The sequence below is a fragment of the Salmo salar genome, chromosome 08, assembly GCF_965601325.2.
Source record: "Salmo salar chromosome 08, fSalSal1, whole genome shotgun sequence".
Classification (NCBI taxonomy): Eukaryota; Metazoa; Chordata; class Actinopteri; order Salmoniformes; family Salmonidae; genus Salmo; species Salmo salar.
The window spans coordinates 12,150,920-12,167,197 of NC_138298.1; the positions used below are offsets into that span (position 1 = coordinate 12,150,920).

General features: G+C 43.5%; 1 protein-coding gene across 1 annotated transcript in view; it reads left to right on the forward strand.

Moving 5' to 3' along the window:
• Nucleotides 1–10,058, forward strand: part of LOC106609934 (catenin alpha-2) — a 767,831-nt gene extending 757,773 nt beyond the window's left edge. Inside the window, exons 17-18 of the mRNA XM_045722643.2 lie at nt 2,921–3,055; nt 6,218–10,058. Of these exons, the coding sequence (XP_045578599.1) occupies nt 2,921–3,055; nt 6,218–6,505 (423 nt within the window). The 3' untranslated portion in view covers nt 6,506–10,058. The remainder of the gene's footprint in view (nt 1–2,920; nt 3,056–6,217) is intronic.
• Nucleotides 10,059–16,278: the final 6,220 nt, after the last annotated feature.

Sequence of the window (16,278 nt, forward strand, 5' to 3'; positions counted from 1 at the left end):
TATTTTCACACTCAAATGGCCTATTATTTAGGACGCAAGTATGGGTAGTCGGACACGGCCACGAGCTCAGGAAGGCACAGCACACTTACTGCACCCAAGCAAGCTAGCTAGCAAGCCAAGCAATCCACAGCTTAGCCAACAAGAAAGCAAGTCAAAGCAAATCCTCCACACAACAACCATCTCGCCTTGCCCTTCTATTTTAAATCCTGTGGTTGAAGTTCAAAGTTTTATGTCAAGAGGAAACCTAGTTAGCTGTTGTTGACTGATAAAGGTAGCAGCTGAGCTGCCAATGTATATATATATATATATATATATATATATATATATATTTATTTTACCAATATACGCTAACAGGCCAAGCAGGGTCACTTGAGAAAATCTGCTTTTTAACATCCTTAATTACATTTTAATCCATTTTAGGTCATATTTCAAAATAAATCTGGAACACTGGACAGATATATTAAACGACTACTGTGTCCATTTGTGTATTTATACAAACTGTTATAGCATTGGTTATAATATCCCTGATCAATGTGATCTGCACATTGACACAGTACCAGTACTGAGTATGCAGGCCATGGATGAACTGGAACATTTTCAGCTTCCAGGAATTGTGTACAGTTCCTTGAGACATGGGGCCATGTATCATCATGCTGAAACATGAGGTGATGCCGGCGGATGAATGACACAACAATGGGCCTCAGGATCTCGTCACGTTATCTCTGTGCATTCCAATTTCCATCGATAAATTGTGTTAGTTGTCCGTGGCTTATGTCTGCTCACAACATTGGAGGTGGCTTATGGTAGAGAAATGAACATAAAATTCTCTGGAAACAACTCTGGTGGATATTACTGCAGTCAGCATGCCAATTGCATGCTCCCTCAAAATCTGTGGCATTGTGTGTGATAAAACTGCACATTTTGGGTGGCCTTTTATTGTACCCTACACAAGGTGGACCTGTGTAATGATCATTCTGTTTCATCAGCTTCTTGATATGCCACACCTGTCAGGTGGATGGATTTTCTTGGCAAAGAAGAAATGCTCACTAACAGGGATGGAAACAAATTTGTGCACAAAATTTGAGAGAAATAAGCTTTTTGTGAGGATAGAACATTTCTGGGATCTTTTATTTAATTTCATGAAACATGGGACCAACACTTTACATGTCGTGTTTATATTTTTGTTCAGTGTATAATGTGAACAAAAGGGTGCTTCCCAAAATGCACCCTATTTCCTATACAGTGTACTATTGACCAGAGCCCTGGTTAAAAGTAGTGCACTATTAGTGTCCTATGCAGGGAATATGGTGCCATTTGAGACACAGACACAAAGCATGTATTTGACTGTGCATCTGTGACCATTTAGATTATTTATTTTTTTTACCCCCAATTTCATGGTATCCAATTGGTAGTTACAGTCTTGTCTCATCACTGCAACTCCCGTACGGACTTGGGAGAGGTGAAGGTCAAGAGCCGTGCATCCTCCGAAACACAACCCAACCAAGCTACACTGCTTCTTGACACAATGGCCACTTAACCCGGAAGCCAGCCGCACCAATGTGTCGGAGGAAACACTGTACACCTGGCGACCGTGTCAGCATGCACTGCGCCCGGCCCGCCACAGGAGTTGCTAGTGCGCGATGGGACAAGGAGATCCCTGCCAGCCAAACCCTCCCCTAATCCGGACGACGCTGGGCCAATTGTGCTCCACCCCATGGGTCTCTCCTGGTTGCAGCCGGCTGCAACAGAGCCTGGACTCCAACCCAGAATCTCTAGTGTCACAGCTAGCACTGTGATGCAGTGCCTTAGACCACTGCGCCACTCGGGAGGCATCTGTGACCATTAGTGCTGCAACACGAGTACTTCGAGTCCATCGATACTAGTCTGCCTCACACCCTTACTTACTTACTTACTCAGTGTAGGCGAACAAGCACACTAAAGCACAATTAAACTGTCAAAAAAAAACAAGTGTGGAAAGGAAACACATTGGAACAATCTAAGCACGGCATTCGCCACTCGAGGGGAATAGGTAGAGATGGGTCGTGTTCATGAAGAAAATGGAACGAAACAGGGAGGGACTACTGAATAAGAAATGCAAATGTTCATCTTCCATTGCAAAATGTTTGAAAACGTTGCATGCCCTAATTAACATGGTCCCTTAGCTAGCTCGTTCGGCCCCTTAACTTGGCTGTCCCAATGTATCCTAGCCCCCCTAAAGACAAGGAAGTGAGCCCTGTGTGAATTCTTCGCTTAACTTCGACTCTAGACGAGCTGCCTGAATGTTCTAGTTAGGTCCATTTACTATTAATGGTTTGGAAAAAGGTTCCTGTAGAAAGCGGTGCCCGGGAGCGTTTTAAAAGCAAAGTAGCGAAAGCACCGTTCTTTCTTTACCCACCAGGAAACTTGTGGACCGTAGCAATTTTTGCAGCATGATGTCCAGAATATATTACAGCTACTTTGTGTGCATTTAACAAGTGGGTCTGAAAAGTCTCCCTCTCTGTGGCTGTGCCTCAAATGGCACCCTATTCCCAAATGGTCCCGTGGGATCTGGTGTAAAGAAGTGCACTAAATAGTGAATACGGTGCCATTAGGGATGCAGATTTTTCTCTCTGGTGTTGTTTTTACCTCAGTATATACTAGAGGTAGACTCATATGGCTTCTCAGAATAGAGGGCCGGAAAAGGACTTACTAATTGACTAATCGGACACTACTATTTCGATGATTGGTTGTTTTTGTCCTGTAGGAATGAATACAGTAGAGAAATGACATGCCATTAGGAAAAAAATTGAGCACAACCGTTTTATAAACTACTTCTGACGTACAAAACAAGACTATTTCTTAACCCTGCTTTAAACATTTTTTAAGCTATTTTCCCTGTTTTTAAACTAATTTTATCATCATGTTTGTGTGCATGTCTTAGTGCCCTGACTCAGCCTGCAAGCAGGACCTGCTGGCTTACCTGCAGAGAATCGCCCTGTACTGCCACCAGCTCAACATCTGTAGCAAGGTCAAGGCCGAGGTCCAGAACCTGGGAGGAGAGCTCATCGTCTCTGGGGTAAGTCTCACCACACAACACTCTCACATGGTACAGTCAAGGCCCAGGGTCTCTGTCAATAGTTGTATTCAGGTGCATAAAGCACTGGTGAGCAGCAATATTCTGTGTGTGGGCCTCATTCCTTTATCTCAGTAGTTAAAGGGACCTTCCCTAGGCTTCCTCCCTCCTTATTTCTTCCAATTCCTCTCAAAGAGCATTGGAGGAGGAGTTCTGAGGGAGAAACTTGGATCCTCTCCTCCAATGCGTTTTGAGAGGAATTGAGGAAACAACAACAGAGGAAGCAAGGATTTGAAAGCTAATTATATTTTCAGACAGCCCTAGTCTGTTCTCCATCAGCGCTTGTTTAAAAACACAGGACAGATGATGGCAGCGTTATGGTGGATACTAACTACTGAACTGGTTAGACGCATCTCAGTTTCAACTTTAAATGGTATTTTAAGCTAGCGCTGAACAGGTGGAAATGAATTGCATGTCCGGTCTCAAATCAGCCCATATAGACCCTTCTATGCACTTGTGGGGTGAATCTCAATAATGTCACTTGGCATCCTTCCCTTGTCTTGATCGAGAGGGGAAACAAAGCCATTTGATACTGTTGATATACACCCCATTTATAGGAAATGTTATGGCGTTTTGGAAAGGACTTTATATCCTTAGGCTCTAGTCTAGATTGCTGGCTGCCAAAGGCCACCTGTCAGAGAGACTCAGATTCCAGGAATTCTCTTTGATCTTTTACCCTATAACTTTACATTACTTAACAATATAACATTTCAAAATTATTACCCCATAAATGTGGCAATATTGTCTAATGGCAGTATAAACTTTCATGGATACTATTGTAGTAATGCTTGCTATATGAGCAACGTGAAATGTCCCACCAATCAACACTATTGGTGCGGGGGGGGGGGGGGGGGGGGGGGTGAGGGGGATTTCCCAGTTGTCTTGAAAGCACCATGACCATCAGAAGCATGTACCATCAGTCCAGTAAAATAAAAAAGCTATTATTTGCAAATCACCATCACCATGCGCAATGCCAAGTGTCGGCTGGAGTGGGGTAAAGCTCGAAGCCATTGGACTCTGCAACAGTGGAAACACGTTCTCTGTAGTGATGAATCACGCTTCACCATCTGGCAGTCCGACGGACGAATCTGGGTTTGGCGGATGCCATGAGAACGCTACCTGCCCAAATGCATAGTGCTAACTGTAAAGTTTGGTGGAGGAGGAATAATGGTCTGGGGCTGTTTTTCATGGTTTGGGCTAGGTCCCTTAGTTCCAGTGAAGGGAAATCTTAACGCTACATCATACAGTACAATGACATTCTAGACGATTCTGTGCTTCCAACTTTGTGTCAACAATTTGGGGAAGGCCCTTTCCTGTTTCAGCATGACAATGCCCCCGTGCACAAAGCGAGGTCCATACAGAAATGGTTTGTCGAGATCGGTGTGAAAGAACTTGTCTGGCCTGCACAGAGCCCTGACCTCAACTCCATCAAACATCTTTGGGATGAATTGGAATACCGCCTGCAAGCCAGGCCTAATCGCCCAACATCAATGCTCAACCTTACTAATGCTATGTGGCTGAATGGAAGTCCCTGCAGCAAAGTTCGAACATCTAGTGGAAAGACTTCCTAGAAAAGTGGAGGCTGTTTTAGCAGCAAAGGGGCGACCAACTCTATATGATTTTGGAATTAAATGTTCGACGAGTAGCTGCCCACATACTTTTGGTCATGTAGTGTATCTTCGCGCACGTCCCCCCATTAAACAGGCTCACTAAATTCTCGGAATTGTGCAATTCATTAATTGTAAAATGTCCCCTATTATCTGTTAAAATATACCCCCTATTCTGATTGGCTTATTATGGCTAGAAACACTCAGGTCCTCGAGTAACACTCCTCTCGATCATTGTCTGGCAAAACTCTCGTTCTCTTCCCCTTCGCAGTGCCAGCCCCAACCCAGGGAGTCCTCAACACAACTGACAATTAAGCGTTGAAAAACATCACCGTCGCTACACGACACCCACTTTTTTTCAGACACTTCTTAATTAGCAGTTGGTGGAGGTCAGGTGTACCTCTCTCCCTGCGTTTGTTTGGCTGACATTTCGAGGCTGCGGCCGGCCCCCCTACCCCCTTGCCCCCCAACCCGAGAAGGGAGTCAACCGCTAGATTTAATTGGCTCCGAACTCCAGCTGGTCACTATAAAAAGGTTAGCAGCACGGTGGGTGCCCCCGATACCCCGAATTATGCTTAAATTATCCAGTTATATGCAGTAATTTAGTCCCAACAGATAAGCTGAAACTCTATGGGCACTGTGTTCACTATAACAGGCTCTGGTCGAAGGTAGTGCGCTATATAGGGAATAGGGTGCCATTTGTGACGCAACCATATTCTTTTGGACACCGCTTTCTCTTAATGAGGCTGTCATATCAGGAGATGTGTTGGAGGTAGAGCCGTCACTCTGAACCCGTCTAGCTTCTCAGGGCTCTGATAAGACGAGTGTGGGACCTTCTATCGCCCTGCGGGGGAGATCAGAGAGAGAGCTCACCTCTGTACTGTAAGAACCGTTCGCTCGATAAAGCCTTCTTCATTGAGAGATCTTTGCCGCAGGCAGTTCTTGTTACCTTGCAGCGTGACATTGGGTGTCTAAAAGACTGTCTGTCTAAGAAAGGGTTACATCTCAATACTCTTTCTTTGAAGAAACAATAGATCGCCAATTGGTTGGATAGTATTAATGCTTACACCTGCCCAATAGATCTGCTTCATTGAGGTCCTGAAAGATATCCAATTGGTTGGATTATTGCTTACACCTATTCAATCACTTAGATCTTCCTTCTCAACTCTCCTTCTTCTCACCTCTTCCTCCCCTCTCTTCTCACCGCTTACCCTCCTCATGGGGTTTGCAGAATGTTTTATGTGCAGTTGATGATGCAGGTTTGCAGTTGACCTAACCATTGCTTCAATTGCAGGTGTTATATATGTGACAGTATATATGTGATTTTTAATATGTCCATTAAATGTATAATTCTGACCTAGTAAAATAAGTTCCTATGTAACTACAATGTTGTTACTACAGTTAATACTATGTAGTGAAATAGGTATAAGGGCAACGTAAGATATAGTGTTAGTATAAAGATTTGAACATCTAAGATATCCTCTGTCTCTCTCCGTAGCTGGACAGCGCCACCTCCCTGATCCAGGCGGCCAAGAACTTGATGAACGCTGTGGTGCTCACAGTCAAGGCCAGCTACGTGGCGTCCACCAAGTACGCCAAGGTGTACGGTGCCGCCGCCGTCAACTCACCTGTGGTCAGCTGGCGCATGAAGGCGCCTGAGAAGAAGCCCTTGGTGAAGCGGGAGAAGCCTGAGGAATGTCAGACGCGCGTTCGACGGGGCTCGCAGAAGAAGCACATCTCGCCCGTCCAGGCCCTCAGCGAGTTCAAGGCCATGGACTCCTTCTAAAGATGTCCGCCGCCACGACATATGTCACTGAAACCAAGAAAAACAACACCGACAACGAGAAGTTTAAGAAAACTCACTTCTTTCTTTGTGTTAATTTGTTTCTTTTCGGTGAGAGGAGTTATACTGATAATAACAACGCCTACTTTCTCCCTTTTGAGTGAAGGGTTGATGAAAAAACCTACCTGCAGGACTTTGCCAACCCACCACCTGTACTGAACTACAGCTCCCATGAACACTTTGGGCTTCTCGGCCAATGAGGAGCCAGCGCGCTCCCACCCATATTTATTACTATTATAACTATTGAAGCTTAACCGTGTGAGAGCCAAATGTGTGACACTAAAAACAAAAACTTACTCAAAAAAGGGAGATAAAAATTTTAAAAGAAAACATATCAGAAGAGCGGCACTTAAATGACTAAATGGCCATCAATATTATTGCTATATCATTACTATCGTGGTACTGACTGGCTGCTCGTACACACATTAACTGCCTGAATGGAAATGATGAATGGCGCAGTAGTGAAATCACTGTAATAAGAGGATTGATCTATCGAGGTTGATAAACTTTGGGCGGCATTTTCGTGGTGCAAAAAGAGCACAGGTTTCTGCAAAAATGACTGTAAACCTCTATATAAATCGGGCAGGGAAATTTCATTTGAAACTTTTCTTCAACAATGTGCATTATAAGGAGGCGATTTAACTAGAGTTTAGTTTACTGAGTAATGCATGAAGTCACCTCCTCATAACACATTGATGAAACGTTTCAACTTAAAATCACACTGCCTGATTATGAAGAGGTTTACAGTATTTCCCCCACAGATCTGTGCTTTTTTTTGTACAACACAAATGTCAATATTCCCATCCTAACTTAATATCTTGTATTTTTCCCCGGTTTGAATGTTACCTTACCTGTAGAGCTAGGAATAACTTATGTTTAAGGTAACTGAAAGTGTTTGGCATCCAAGTAATTTGTTTCCTTGTTTCTTCCCAACCCTTAACGGTGTTCCTGAACGATGCACACACTTTATGGTCCTATGGTATTGCCTTTTTAAAAATCAATTTCTCATGATGATATCACTAACTATATCGCAGCCTGATTGGATTATTGTGTAGAGTGTAATAGTAGACACAGAGAGGTATGACTAGTTGTGGTTTCCTCAGAGAATATTTGGCTGCGTTTAGATAGGCAGCCCAATTCAGATTTTTTTTTTAACTAATTTGTCTTTTAATCAGTCAGTTCAGCTCTGAAAAAGATCTGATGTGATTGGTCAAAAGTTAAATTAGTGGGGGAAAAAAATACCAGAATTGGGGTGCCTGTCTAAATGAAGCCCTCTTGTCCTACAAACATACATACATTCAGGTAACTGCCAAAATAATGGAAACACTTGAGTAAATGAGAGATATAAAGTATATTAAAAGGAGGTGCTTCCACACAGGTGTAGTTCCTGAGATAATGAATCAATTAACATCCCAGCATGCTTAGGGTCATGTATATAAAATGCTGGGCAGGCCATTATTTGGGCTACCATAGCCCCCATAAGATGACAATGCCATCCACACGGCATGAATGGCAATGGAATGGTTTGATGAGCATGAAAACGATGTAAACCATCTGTCACCAGATCTCAACCCAATTGAACACTGATGGGAGATTCTGGAGCAGCGCCTGAGACAGTTTTCCACCACCATCAACAAAACACCAAATGATGGAATTGGGTCGCATCCCTCCAATAGAGTTCCAGACACAGAATCTATTCTAATTGAATCTGTTCTGGCTCGTGGTGGCCCAACGCCCTATTAAGGCACTTGATGTTGGTGTTTCCATTATATTGGCAGTGACCTGTACATACTTACATACAGTTGAAGTCGGAAGTTTACATACACCTTAGCCAAATACATTTAAACTCCGTTTTTCACAATTCCTGACATTTAATCCTAGTAAAAGTTCCCTGTTTTAGGTCAGTTAGGATTACCACTTTATTTTAAGAATGTGAAATGTCAGAATAATAGTAGAGAGAATGATATATATCAGCTTTTATTTCTTTCATCACATTCCCAGTGGGTCAGAAGTTTACATACACTCAATTAGTATTTGGTAGCATTTCCTTTAAATAGTTTAACTTGGGTCATGTGGAAGGCTACTTTCGGGTAGTCTTCCACATGCTTCCCACAATAAGTTTGGTGAATTTTGGCCCATTCCTCCTGACATAGCTGGTGTAACTGAGTCAGGTTTGTAGGCCTCCTTGCTCGCACACACTTTTTCAGTTCTGCCCACAAATGTTCTATTGGATTGAGGTCAGGGCTTTGTGATGGCCACTCTAACCAATACCTTGACTGTGTTGTCCTTAAGCCATTTTGCCACAACTTTGGAAGTATGCTTGGAGTCATTGTACATTTGGAAGACCCATTTGCGACCAAGCTTTAACTTCCTGACTGATGTCTTGAGATGTTGCTTCAATATATCCACATCATTTTCCTCCTCATGATGCCATCTATTTTGTGAAGTGCAACAGTCCCTCCTGCAGCAAAGCACCCCCACAACATGATGCTGCCACCCCCGTGCGTCATGGTTGGGATGGTGTTCTTCAGCTTGCAAGCATCCCCCTTTTTCCTTCAAACATAACAATGGTCATTATGGTCAAACAGTTCTATTTTTGTTTCATCAGACGAGAGGACAGTTCTCCAAAAAGTAAGATCTTTGTCCCCATGTGCAGTTGCAAACCGTAGTCTAGCTTTTTTATGGCGGTTTTGGGGCAGTGGCTTCTTCCTTGCTGAGCAGGTTGTTGATATAGGACTCGTTTTACTGTGGATATAGATACTTTTGTACCTGTTTTCTCCAGCATTTTCACAAGGTCCTTTGCTGTTGTTCTGGGATTGATTTGCACTTTATGCACCAAAGTACGTTCATCTCAAGGAAACAGAACGTGTCTCCGTCCTGAGCAGTATGATGGCTGCGTGGTCCCATGGTGTTTATACTTGCGTACTATTGTTTGTACAGATGAAAGTGGTACCTTCAGGTGTTTGGAAATTGCTACCAAGGATGAACCAGACTTTTGGAGGTCTACAGTTTTTTTCTGAGGTCTTGGCTGATTTATTTTGATTTTCCCATGATGTCAAGCAAAGAGGCACTGAGTTTGAAGGTAGGCCTTTAAATACATCCACAGGTACACCTCCAATTGACTCAAATGATGTCAATTAGCCTATCTGAAGCTTCTAAAGCCTTGACATAATTTTCTGGAATTTTCCAAGCTATTTAAAGGCACAGTCAACTTAGTGTATGTAACCTTCTCACCCACTGGAATTGTGATACAGGGAATCATAAGTGAAATAATCTGTCTGTAAACAATTGTTGGAAAAATTACTTGTGTCATGCACAAAGTAGATGTCCTAACCGACTTGCCAAAACTATAGTTTGTTAACAAAACATTTGTGGAGTGGTTGAAAAACAAGTTTTAATGACTCCAACCTAAGTGTATGTAAACTTCCGACTTCAACTGTACATACAAACAAATACCTTTATATTCACTGTTCTCTAATAAACCCGTCAAACTTGACTGACCTCCCTCCACGTCTGTTTCTTTACCACTCACAAGCGCCTATATTTTCATATAGTATAACAGATATTATAATTACAAGGTGGGTATTCAATTCAATTTTAGATCATGGCTTTCCAGAAAGGGTTTGATTTGCACACTAGTAGAAACCCATTATCTGCATTTGCATGAATACCAGCCGAATTTTACACTATTTTTACCCACTGTTTGACCTATACACGTTTCTTGGTTCGTTAGAGGGGCTTAAACAAATGTATCCAATTGCCAGGCCATAAACTATTTAACTTTGTAAGAGTTCAGGTACTTGTGCCTATTCAACTTTGTACTTGAAACTGAAAGAAGTACCAGAAAGAACAAATACCAACACTCACTATATCATTTCCAAGGATGGCCATGTCGCAATTCTCCAGCCTTTTCCCAAAGTGTGCACATCATGGATTTAACATGACAGGAAGTGTGCAAGTGCGCACTTTTGGGAGAAGGGTGGAAAATTTGGACGTAATAAACTGGCTGTGGTCTGATCCTCTACCTTTCTCCCAATGTGTGCTCTGGTTCATCACAGACCTGAAAGGAACAGACTGGTGTAAAGAACATGGTGGAATACTCCCTGTATGATAACATGGGAGAATTTCAGTTGCATTTCCTTGATTCCTTGTGTCCTCTCACCTCGCCTGCTTATGAAAACCCATTGGGTGAGAAGGCCAGAGGGTTCAGGACTTCTGACCTCATCCAATGGGTTTTGAGAAGGAGGCGAAAGGACGCAAGAAATTAAGAAAATGCAATTGAGATTCTCCCCAATATTCACAATGTACACTGCTCAAAAAAATAAAGGGAACACTTAAACAACACAATGTAACTCCAAGTCAATCACACTTCTGTGAAATCAAACTGTCCACTTAGGAAGCAACACTGATTGACAATACATTTCACATGCTGTTGTTCAAATGGAATAGACAACAGGTGGAAATTATAGGCAATTAGCAAGACACCCCAAATAAAGGAATGGTTCTGCAGGTGGGGACCACAGACCAATTATCAGTTCCTATGCTTCCTGGCTGATGTTTTGGTCACTTTTGAATGCTGGCGGTGCTTTCACTCTAGTGGTAGCATGAGACGGAGTCTACAACCCACACAAGTGGCTCAGGGAGTGCAGCTAATCCAGGATGGCACATCAATGCAAGCTGTGGCAAGAAGGTTTGCTGTGTCTGTTAGCGTAGTGTCCAGAGCATGGAGGCGCTACCAGGAGACAGGCCAGTACATCAGGAGACGTGGAGGAGGCTGTAGGAGGGCAACAACCCAGCAGCAGGACCGCTACCTCCGCCTTTGTGCAAGGAGGAGCAGGAGAAGCACTGCCAGAGCCCTGCAAAATGACCTCCAGCAGGCCACAAATGTGCATGTGTCTGCTCAAACGGTCAGAAACAGACTCCATGAGGGTGGGATGTGGGCCCGACGTCCACAGGTGGGGGTTGTGCTTACAGCCCAACACCGTGCAGGACGTTTGGCATTTGCCAGAGAACACCAAGATTGGCAAATTCGCCACTGGCGCCCTGTGCTCTTCACAGATGAAAGCAGGTTCACACTGAGCACATGTGACAGACGGGGCAGTCTGGAGACACCGTGGAGAACGTTCTGCTGCCTGCAACATCCTCCAGCATGACCGGTTTGGCGGTGGGTCAGTCATGGTGTGGGGTGGCATTTCTTTGGGGGGCCGCACAGCCCTCCATGTGCTCGCCAGAGGTAGCCTGACTGCCATTAGGTACCGAGATGAGATCCTCAGACCCCTTGTGAGACCATATGCTGGTGCGGTTGGCCCTGGGTTCCTCCTAATGCAAGACAATGCTAGACCTCATGTGGCTGGAGTGTGTCAGCAGTTCCTGCAAGAGGAAGGCATTGATGCTATGGACTGGCCCGCCCGTTCCCCAGACCTGAATCCAATTGACCACATCTGGGACATCATGTCTCGCTCCATCCACCAACGCCACGTTGCACCACAGACTGTCCAGGAGTTGGCGGATGCTTTAGTCCAGGTCTGGGAGGAGATCCCTCAGGAGACCATCCGCCACCTCATCAGGAGCATGCCCAGGTGTTGTAGGGAGGTCATACAGGCATGTGGAGGCCACACACACTACTGAGCCTCATTTTGACTTGTTTTAAGGACATTACATCAAAGTTGGATCAGCCTGTAGTGTGGTTTTCCACTTTAATTTTGAGTGTGACTCCAAATCCAGACCTCCATGGGTTGATAAATTGGATTTTCATTTATTCTTTTTGTGTGATTTTGTTGTCAGCACATTCAACTATGTAAAGAAAAAAGTATTTAATAAGATTATTTCTTTCATTCAGATCTAGGATGTGTTGTTTAAGTGTTCCCTTTATTTTTTGTGAGCAGTATATAAGCCCTGTGTAAGAAACAGTCAGACAGTGTACTGCAGGCCGAAATGGATTTGAAAGGAACAGAGTGGTGGAAGGAATATGGTGGAAAACTCTGTATAATATCAGTACTCACAACACATAAGCTTCATGTAGCTCAATGTAATGAGAAAACGGACAGTGTAGTGCAGGACAACGCTCTATCCACTCCTCTGCCTTCCCTCTCAAGGTCACTGCTGACCCTGAGCTCTGCTGTTTGAAGGCATTGGGAGTCGATATCGAACAGATGAGCTCTCGTCAATCTCCATTAGAGAGGGAGAGAGAGTGAGATGGGGGAGGGACAGTAGGAGAGGGCGGGAGAGAGGGAAGGAGAGAGAGTGACTGTTCTGTAGTGAACAAACCCTCACTAGTCAGAAACTCAACAATCAGAAGGGGAAGACACCTTCAGCACTGCTGTATGACCCTGGAAAGCACCACAAGGTCCAACATAATGCTGCAACATATGCCAGCAGACCTGGGTTTCAAATACTTGAAGAATCATTTGAAATACTTTCTCTGTGCCTGCTTGAGCTTCTCCATCTTATTTAACCAATGAATATGTCCCAAAACTGCAAATCCCACCCACACAGTCTCTGGCCAAAGTTCAAAGTATCTGAAAGATTTTTCAAGTAGTATTTTTTTTAAGTATTAGTAAGCGAAGTCTGATAGATACAGTTCATACTCTGTTCACACTACTGAGCCGAGCTGTACTGCGCCGGCTTGGTTACGCATAGTGGCATAACACAGTTTTAAAGCGAATTTCCTGTAATGACACATATTTTTGGCATGGCTTATGACGTGTTCATATGTTATCTGGGGAGTGGGGGCCACCGCTACGCCAGTGGTTACATATCCATCTACTATAGCTGCTGGAACCGTGCTAGAAAGGATGTGAAAATAAAAGATTGGAGCCAACACAGTACAGTTCTTTCAGGTCTGCACGACAGTCAACGTATTGCAACGGAGAACCTTGATAGAACTGTTATGATCTCTACAGAACTATCTGCAATGTAATTATGGCTTGAACATGGCTCAGGGCCATACCAAGGGAAATCAAGGCCTTAAAGGCAATAAAGCGAACTGTTCTGAACATAACAGAGAGGGTGCTTTCCAAATGGCCCCCTATTCCCTATAAAGTGTGCTACTTTTGACCAAAGCCCTATGGAATGCATTTGGAACACAGACAGATTAATACGCTGAATTACATATTGTAAACATAAGATCGAAGGTTATAGCTTTTCTATTCAGCATTGATATTCATTGTTCTTCATATTCATTACGACCCATTAAATATGCACTATGTTCTTGATGTTGTATTTGCTTTACATGCACGAATGCACGCACACCTTATTCGTTTGGAAAAGCTCATTTTCTCTCTGGTCGAGAAGGATATTCGCTGCTCAGAATACCTCTCTTCCTCTCCTCCGCTCTCGGGCCCTGTTGGATAGAAAACATAGGTTAGACAATGATCAATGGCGTCCGTCGAACGAACTTGAACCCGGCGCCTCCAATCATAACGCATTGACACGCTTAATCGTCCCACTCCACGCCATTACACATTAGAAACGGTTTTAAAAAGGAGGTTTTTATCCAATAAAGCCCACGGCAGAGAAATAGACCATTCATTTACATTAAATTGGCACAGTCGCGTGTCATTACTTTACATTAGATGGGCACAGCCATGTATGGTGTCGGTAATGGATGAACAGAACATGCATGCTGTACCAAAGAATAGGCTACAATAGGCTCACTATGAAGCTGCATTTAAAAAAAAAAAAATCACCTTTATTTAACCAAGTAGGCTAGTTGAGAACAAGTTCTCATTTACAACTGCGACCTGGCCAAGATAAATCAAAGCAGTTTGACACATACAACAACACATGTTGTTGTATGTTAGAGTTACACATGGAATAAACAAACATACAGTCAATAATACAGTAGAGAAAACAAATGCATGGCACTATAGCTATTATCAATGAATTCAAGTCAATGGCAACTGCTACCAATAAACCAACCAGTCTCCCATCCTGCATTTAAAGCAAGGCCAATGTGAGGTATTGTACAGTACAGTGTGGACCGTTTTCTAAGTCATTCCTCTAAAGGGGAAATCCGAGATTCAAAAAGAAAGAAAAAGTGACCACCCTGACACTTTTCGGGGGGTAAACAGCAAGGAAGGGGCAGGAGAAATGTAACCACTCTAAAATGCACAAAAGGAGCTATAGATGCAAGGACTGACCATGCATGAGATGAATGACAGTTTTAACCACTTTTTGAAGCTACAGTATACAATGTATTACAGGGTTCATTATGCAATGTCTACATCCTTCATTTATAAGTGCAGCAATGGATGTACCAATTCCAGGTTGTCCCTTAAAGATAATAAAGTCTAATGTAAGAGGAGTGAGTCCCTTGAAAACAAAGCTCTCAACAGACGTCCCCAGCAGTTTTAAAGTAGTATTAAAAAGCCTGCAGTGCTGCTCAGTTCTAATTAAACAAATCTGGCCTCCCCTGCTTCCAACACAAAAGGAGGAAGAGAAAGAGACTTCAAATGAATTATTGTCCCCAGTGGCTATGTCTATACTGCTGACAGACACTATAATATGAGACTTCAATATGGTTTGTGGCCACAATTCCCTTCGGTGAGACCGAGGGGTTTCCTAGCCCGAACTTGCATGGGTAGCCCTCTACCTCAATAGTGTACATCTAAATAGTGTAAAGTGGAGACAACGAGAGGAAACCACTTGAGACTATTGAGATGCCCCTTATCCAGGTCAGTTGGCTCTAACCATACCTGGGTTCAAGAAGTATTAGTATTTTTTTATATATACCTTTGATTTAATCAATTGCCTAGTCCCAAAAGAGCAAACTCCACCCAACTGCCACTCCAGGCAGGCAAAATCCAACTTTTAAAAGTATTTGGAAGAAAATAAATACTCTTCGAACCGAGTTCTGACTGCAGAAATGCCACACTACCCAACCCCGGCCCTTATCCGGAAGATGGCGGTAAACAAACAGATTTTAATGTTAAATTCCAACAGATGGCTACATAATGAGACAAAGCTGTCACCGTTTAAATGACTCAGAGCGAGAGAAAGAGAGGGAGGAGAGGAAGGAGGGACAGAGGGATTGGAGGGGGAGGATCATAAATGTCATTGCAAATTTGAACAAGGTCATAATAAAGTTGGAGACGGTCCCCAAAAAGACTGGCCTGAAGAGCAACGTCCCTGATTTATCAATGTCTGTAATGAAATGGAGAGAGAAAGAGAAGGAAGAGAGAGAGAGAGAGCTATACCTCTAATAAGTCAGAACCTGAGCCAATGGGGTGTGAGCCTATCGCACATTCCTGGGAAATGGAGGACTCTGTCTGAACTATTAAGTAAACACAATTAAGTTTTCAGGGAGAGTGAACGATGTGCCGGGTCTCAGCCGCCACAGTCCTTATCTTTGTCTCAAATGGCACCCTACGCACTACCTTTGAATAGGGCCCATAAGGCTTCGGTCAAAGGTAGCGCATAACATAGGTACATATGAAGTGCGTCCCAAATGGAACAGTACTCCCTGTCAGACCATCCATGGGGGATGTTTTCTTCAAGGTTAAAATGTGGTTGAGCATTGATGCTTTTTATGAAGTCTCCTCCTGAAGTCACTTGCAGTTTATTGTACCGCACAATAAGCCACTAGCAGAAATTAACCAGAAAGGCTACTGAGCATCATTTACAAATATTCTGGGGGTGAAACATAATGAGTATCGTGCACACACACTGACACCACACCAAATACTACTTTGTCCTTCCTGGAGCCATCCTCTGTG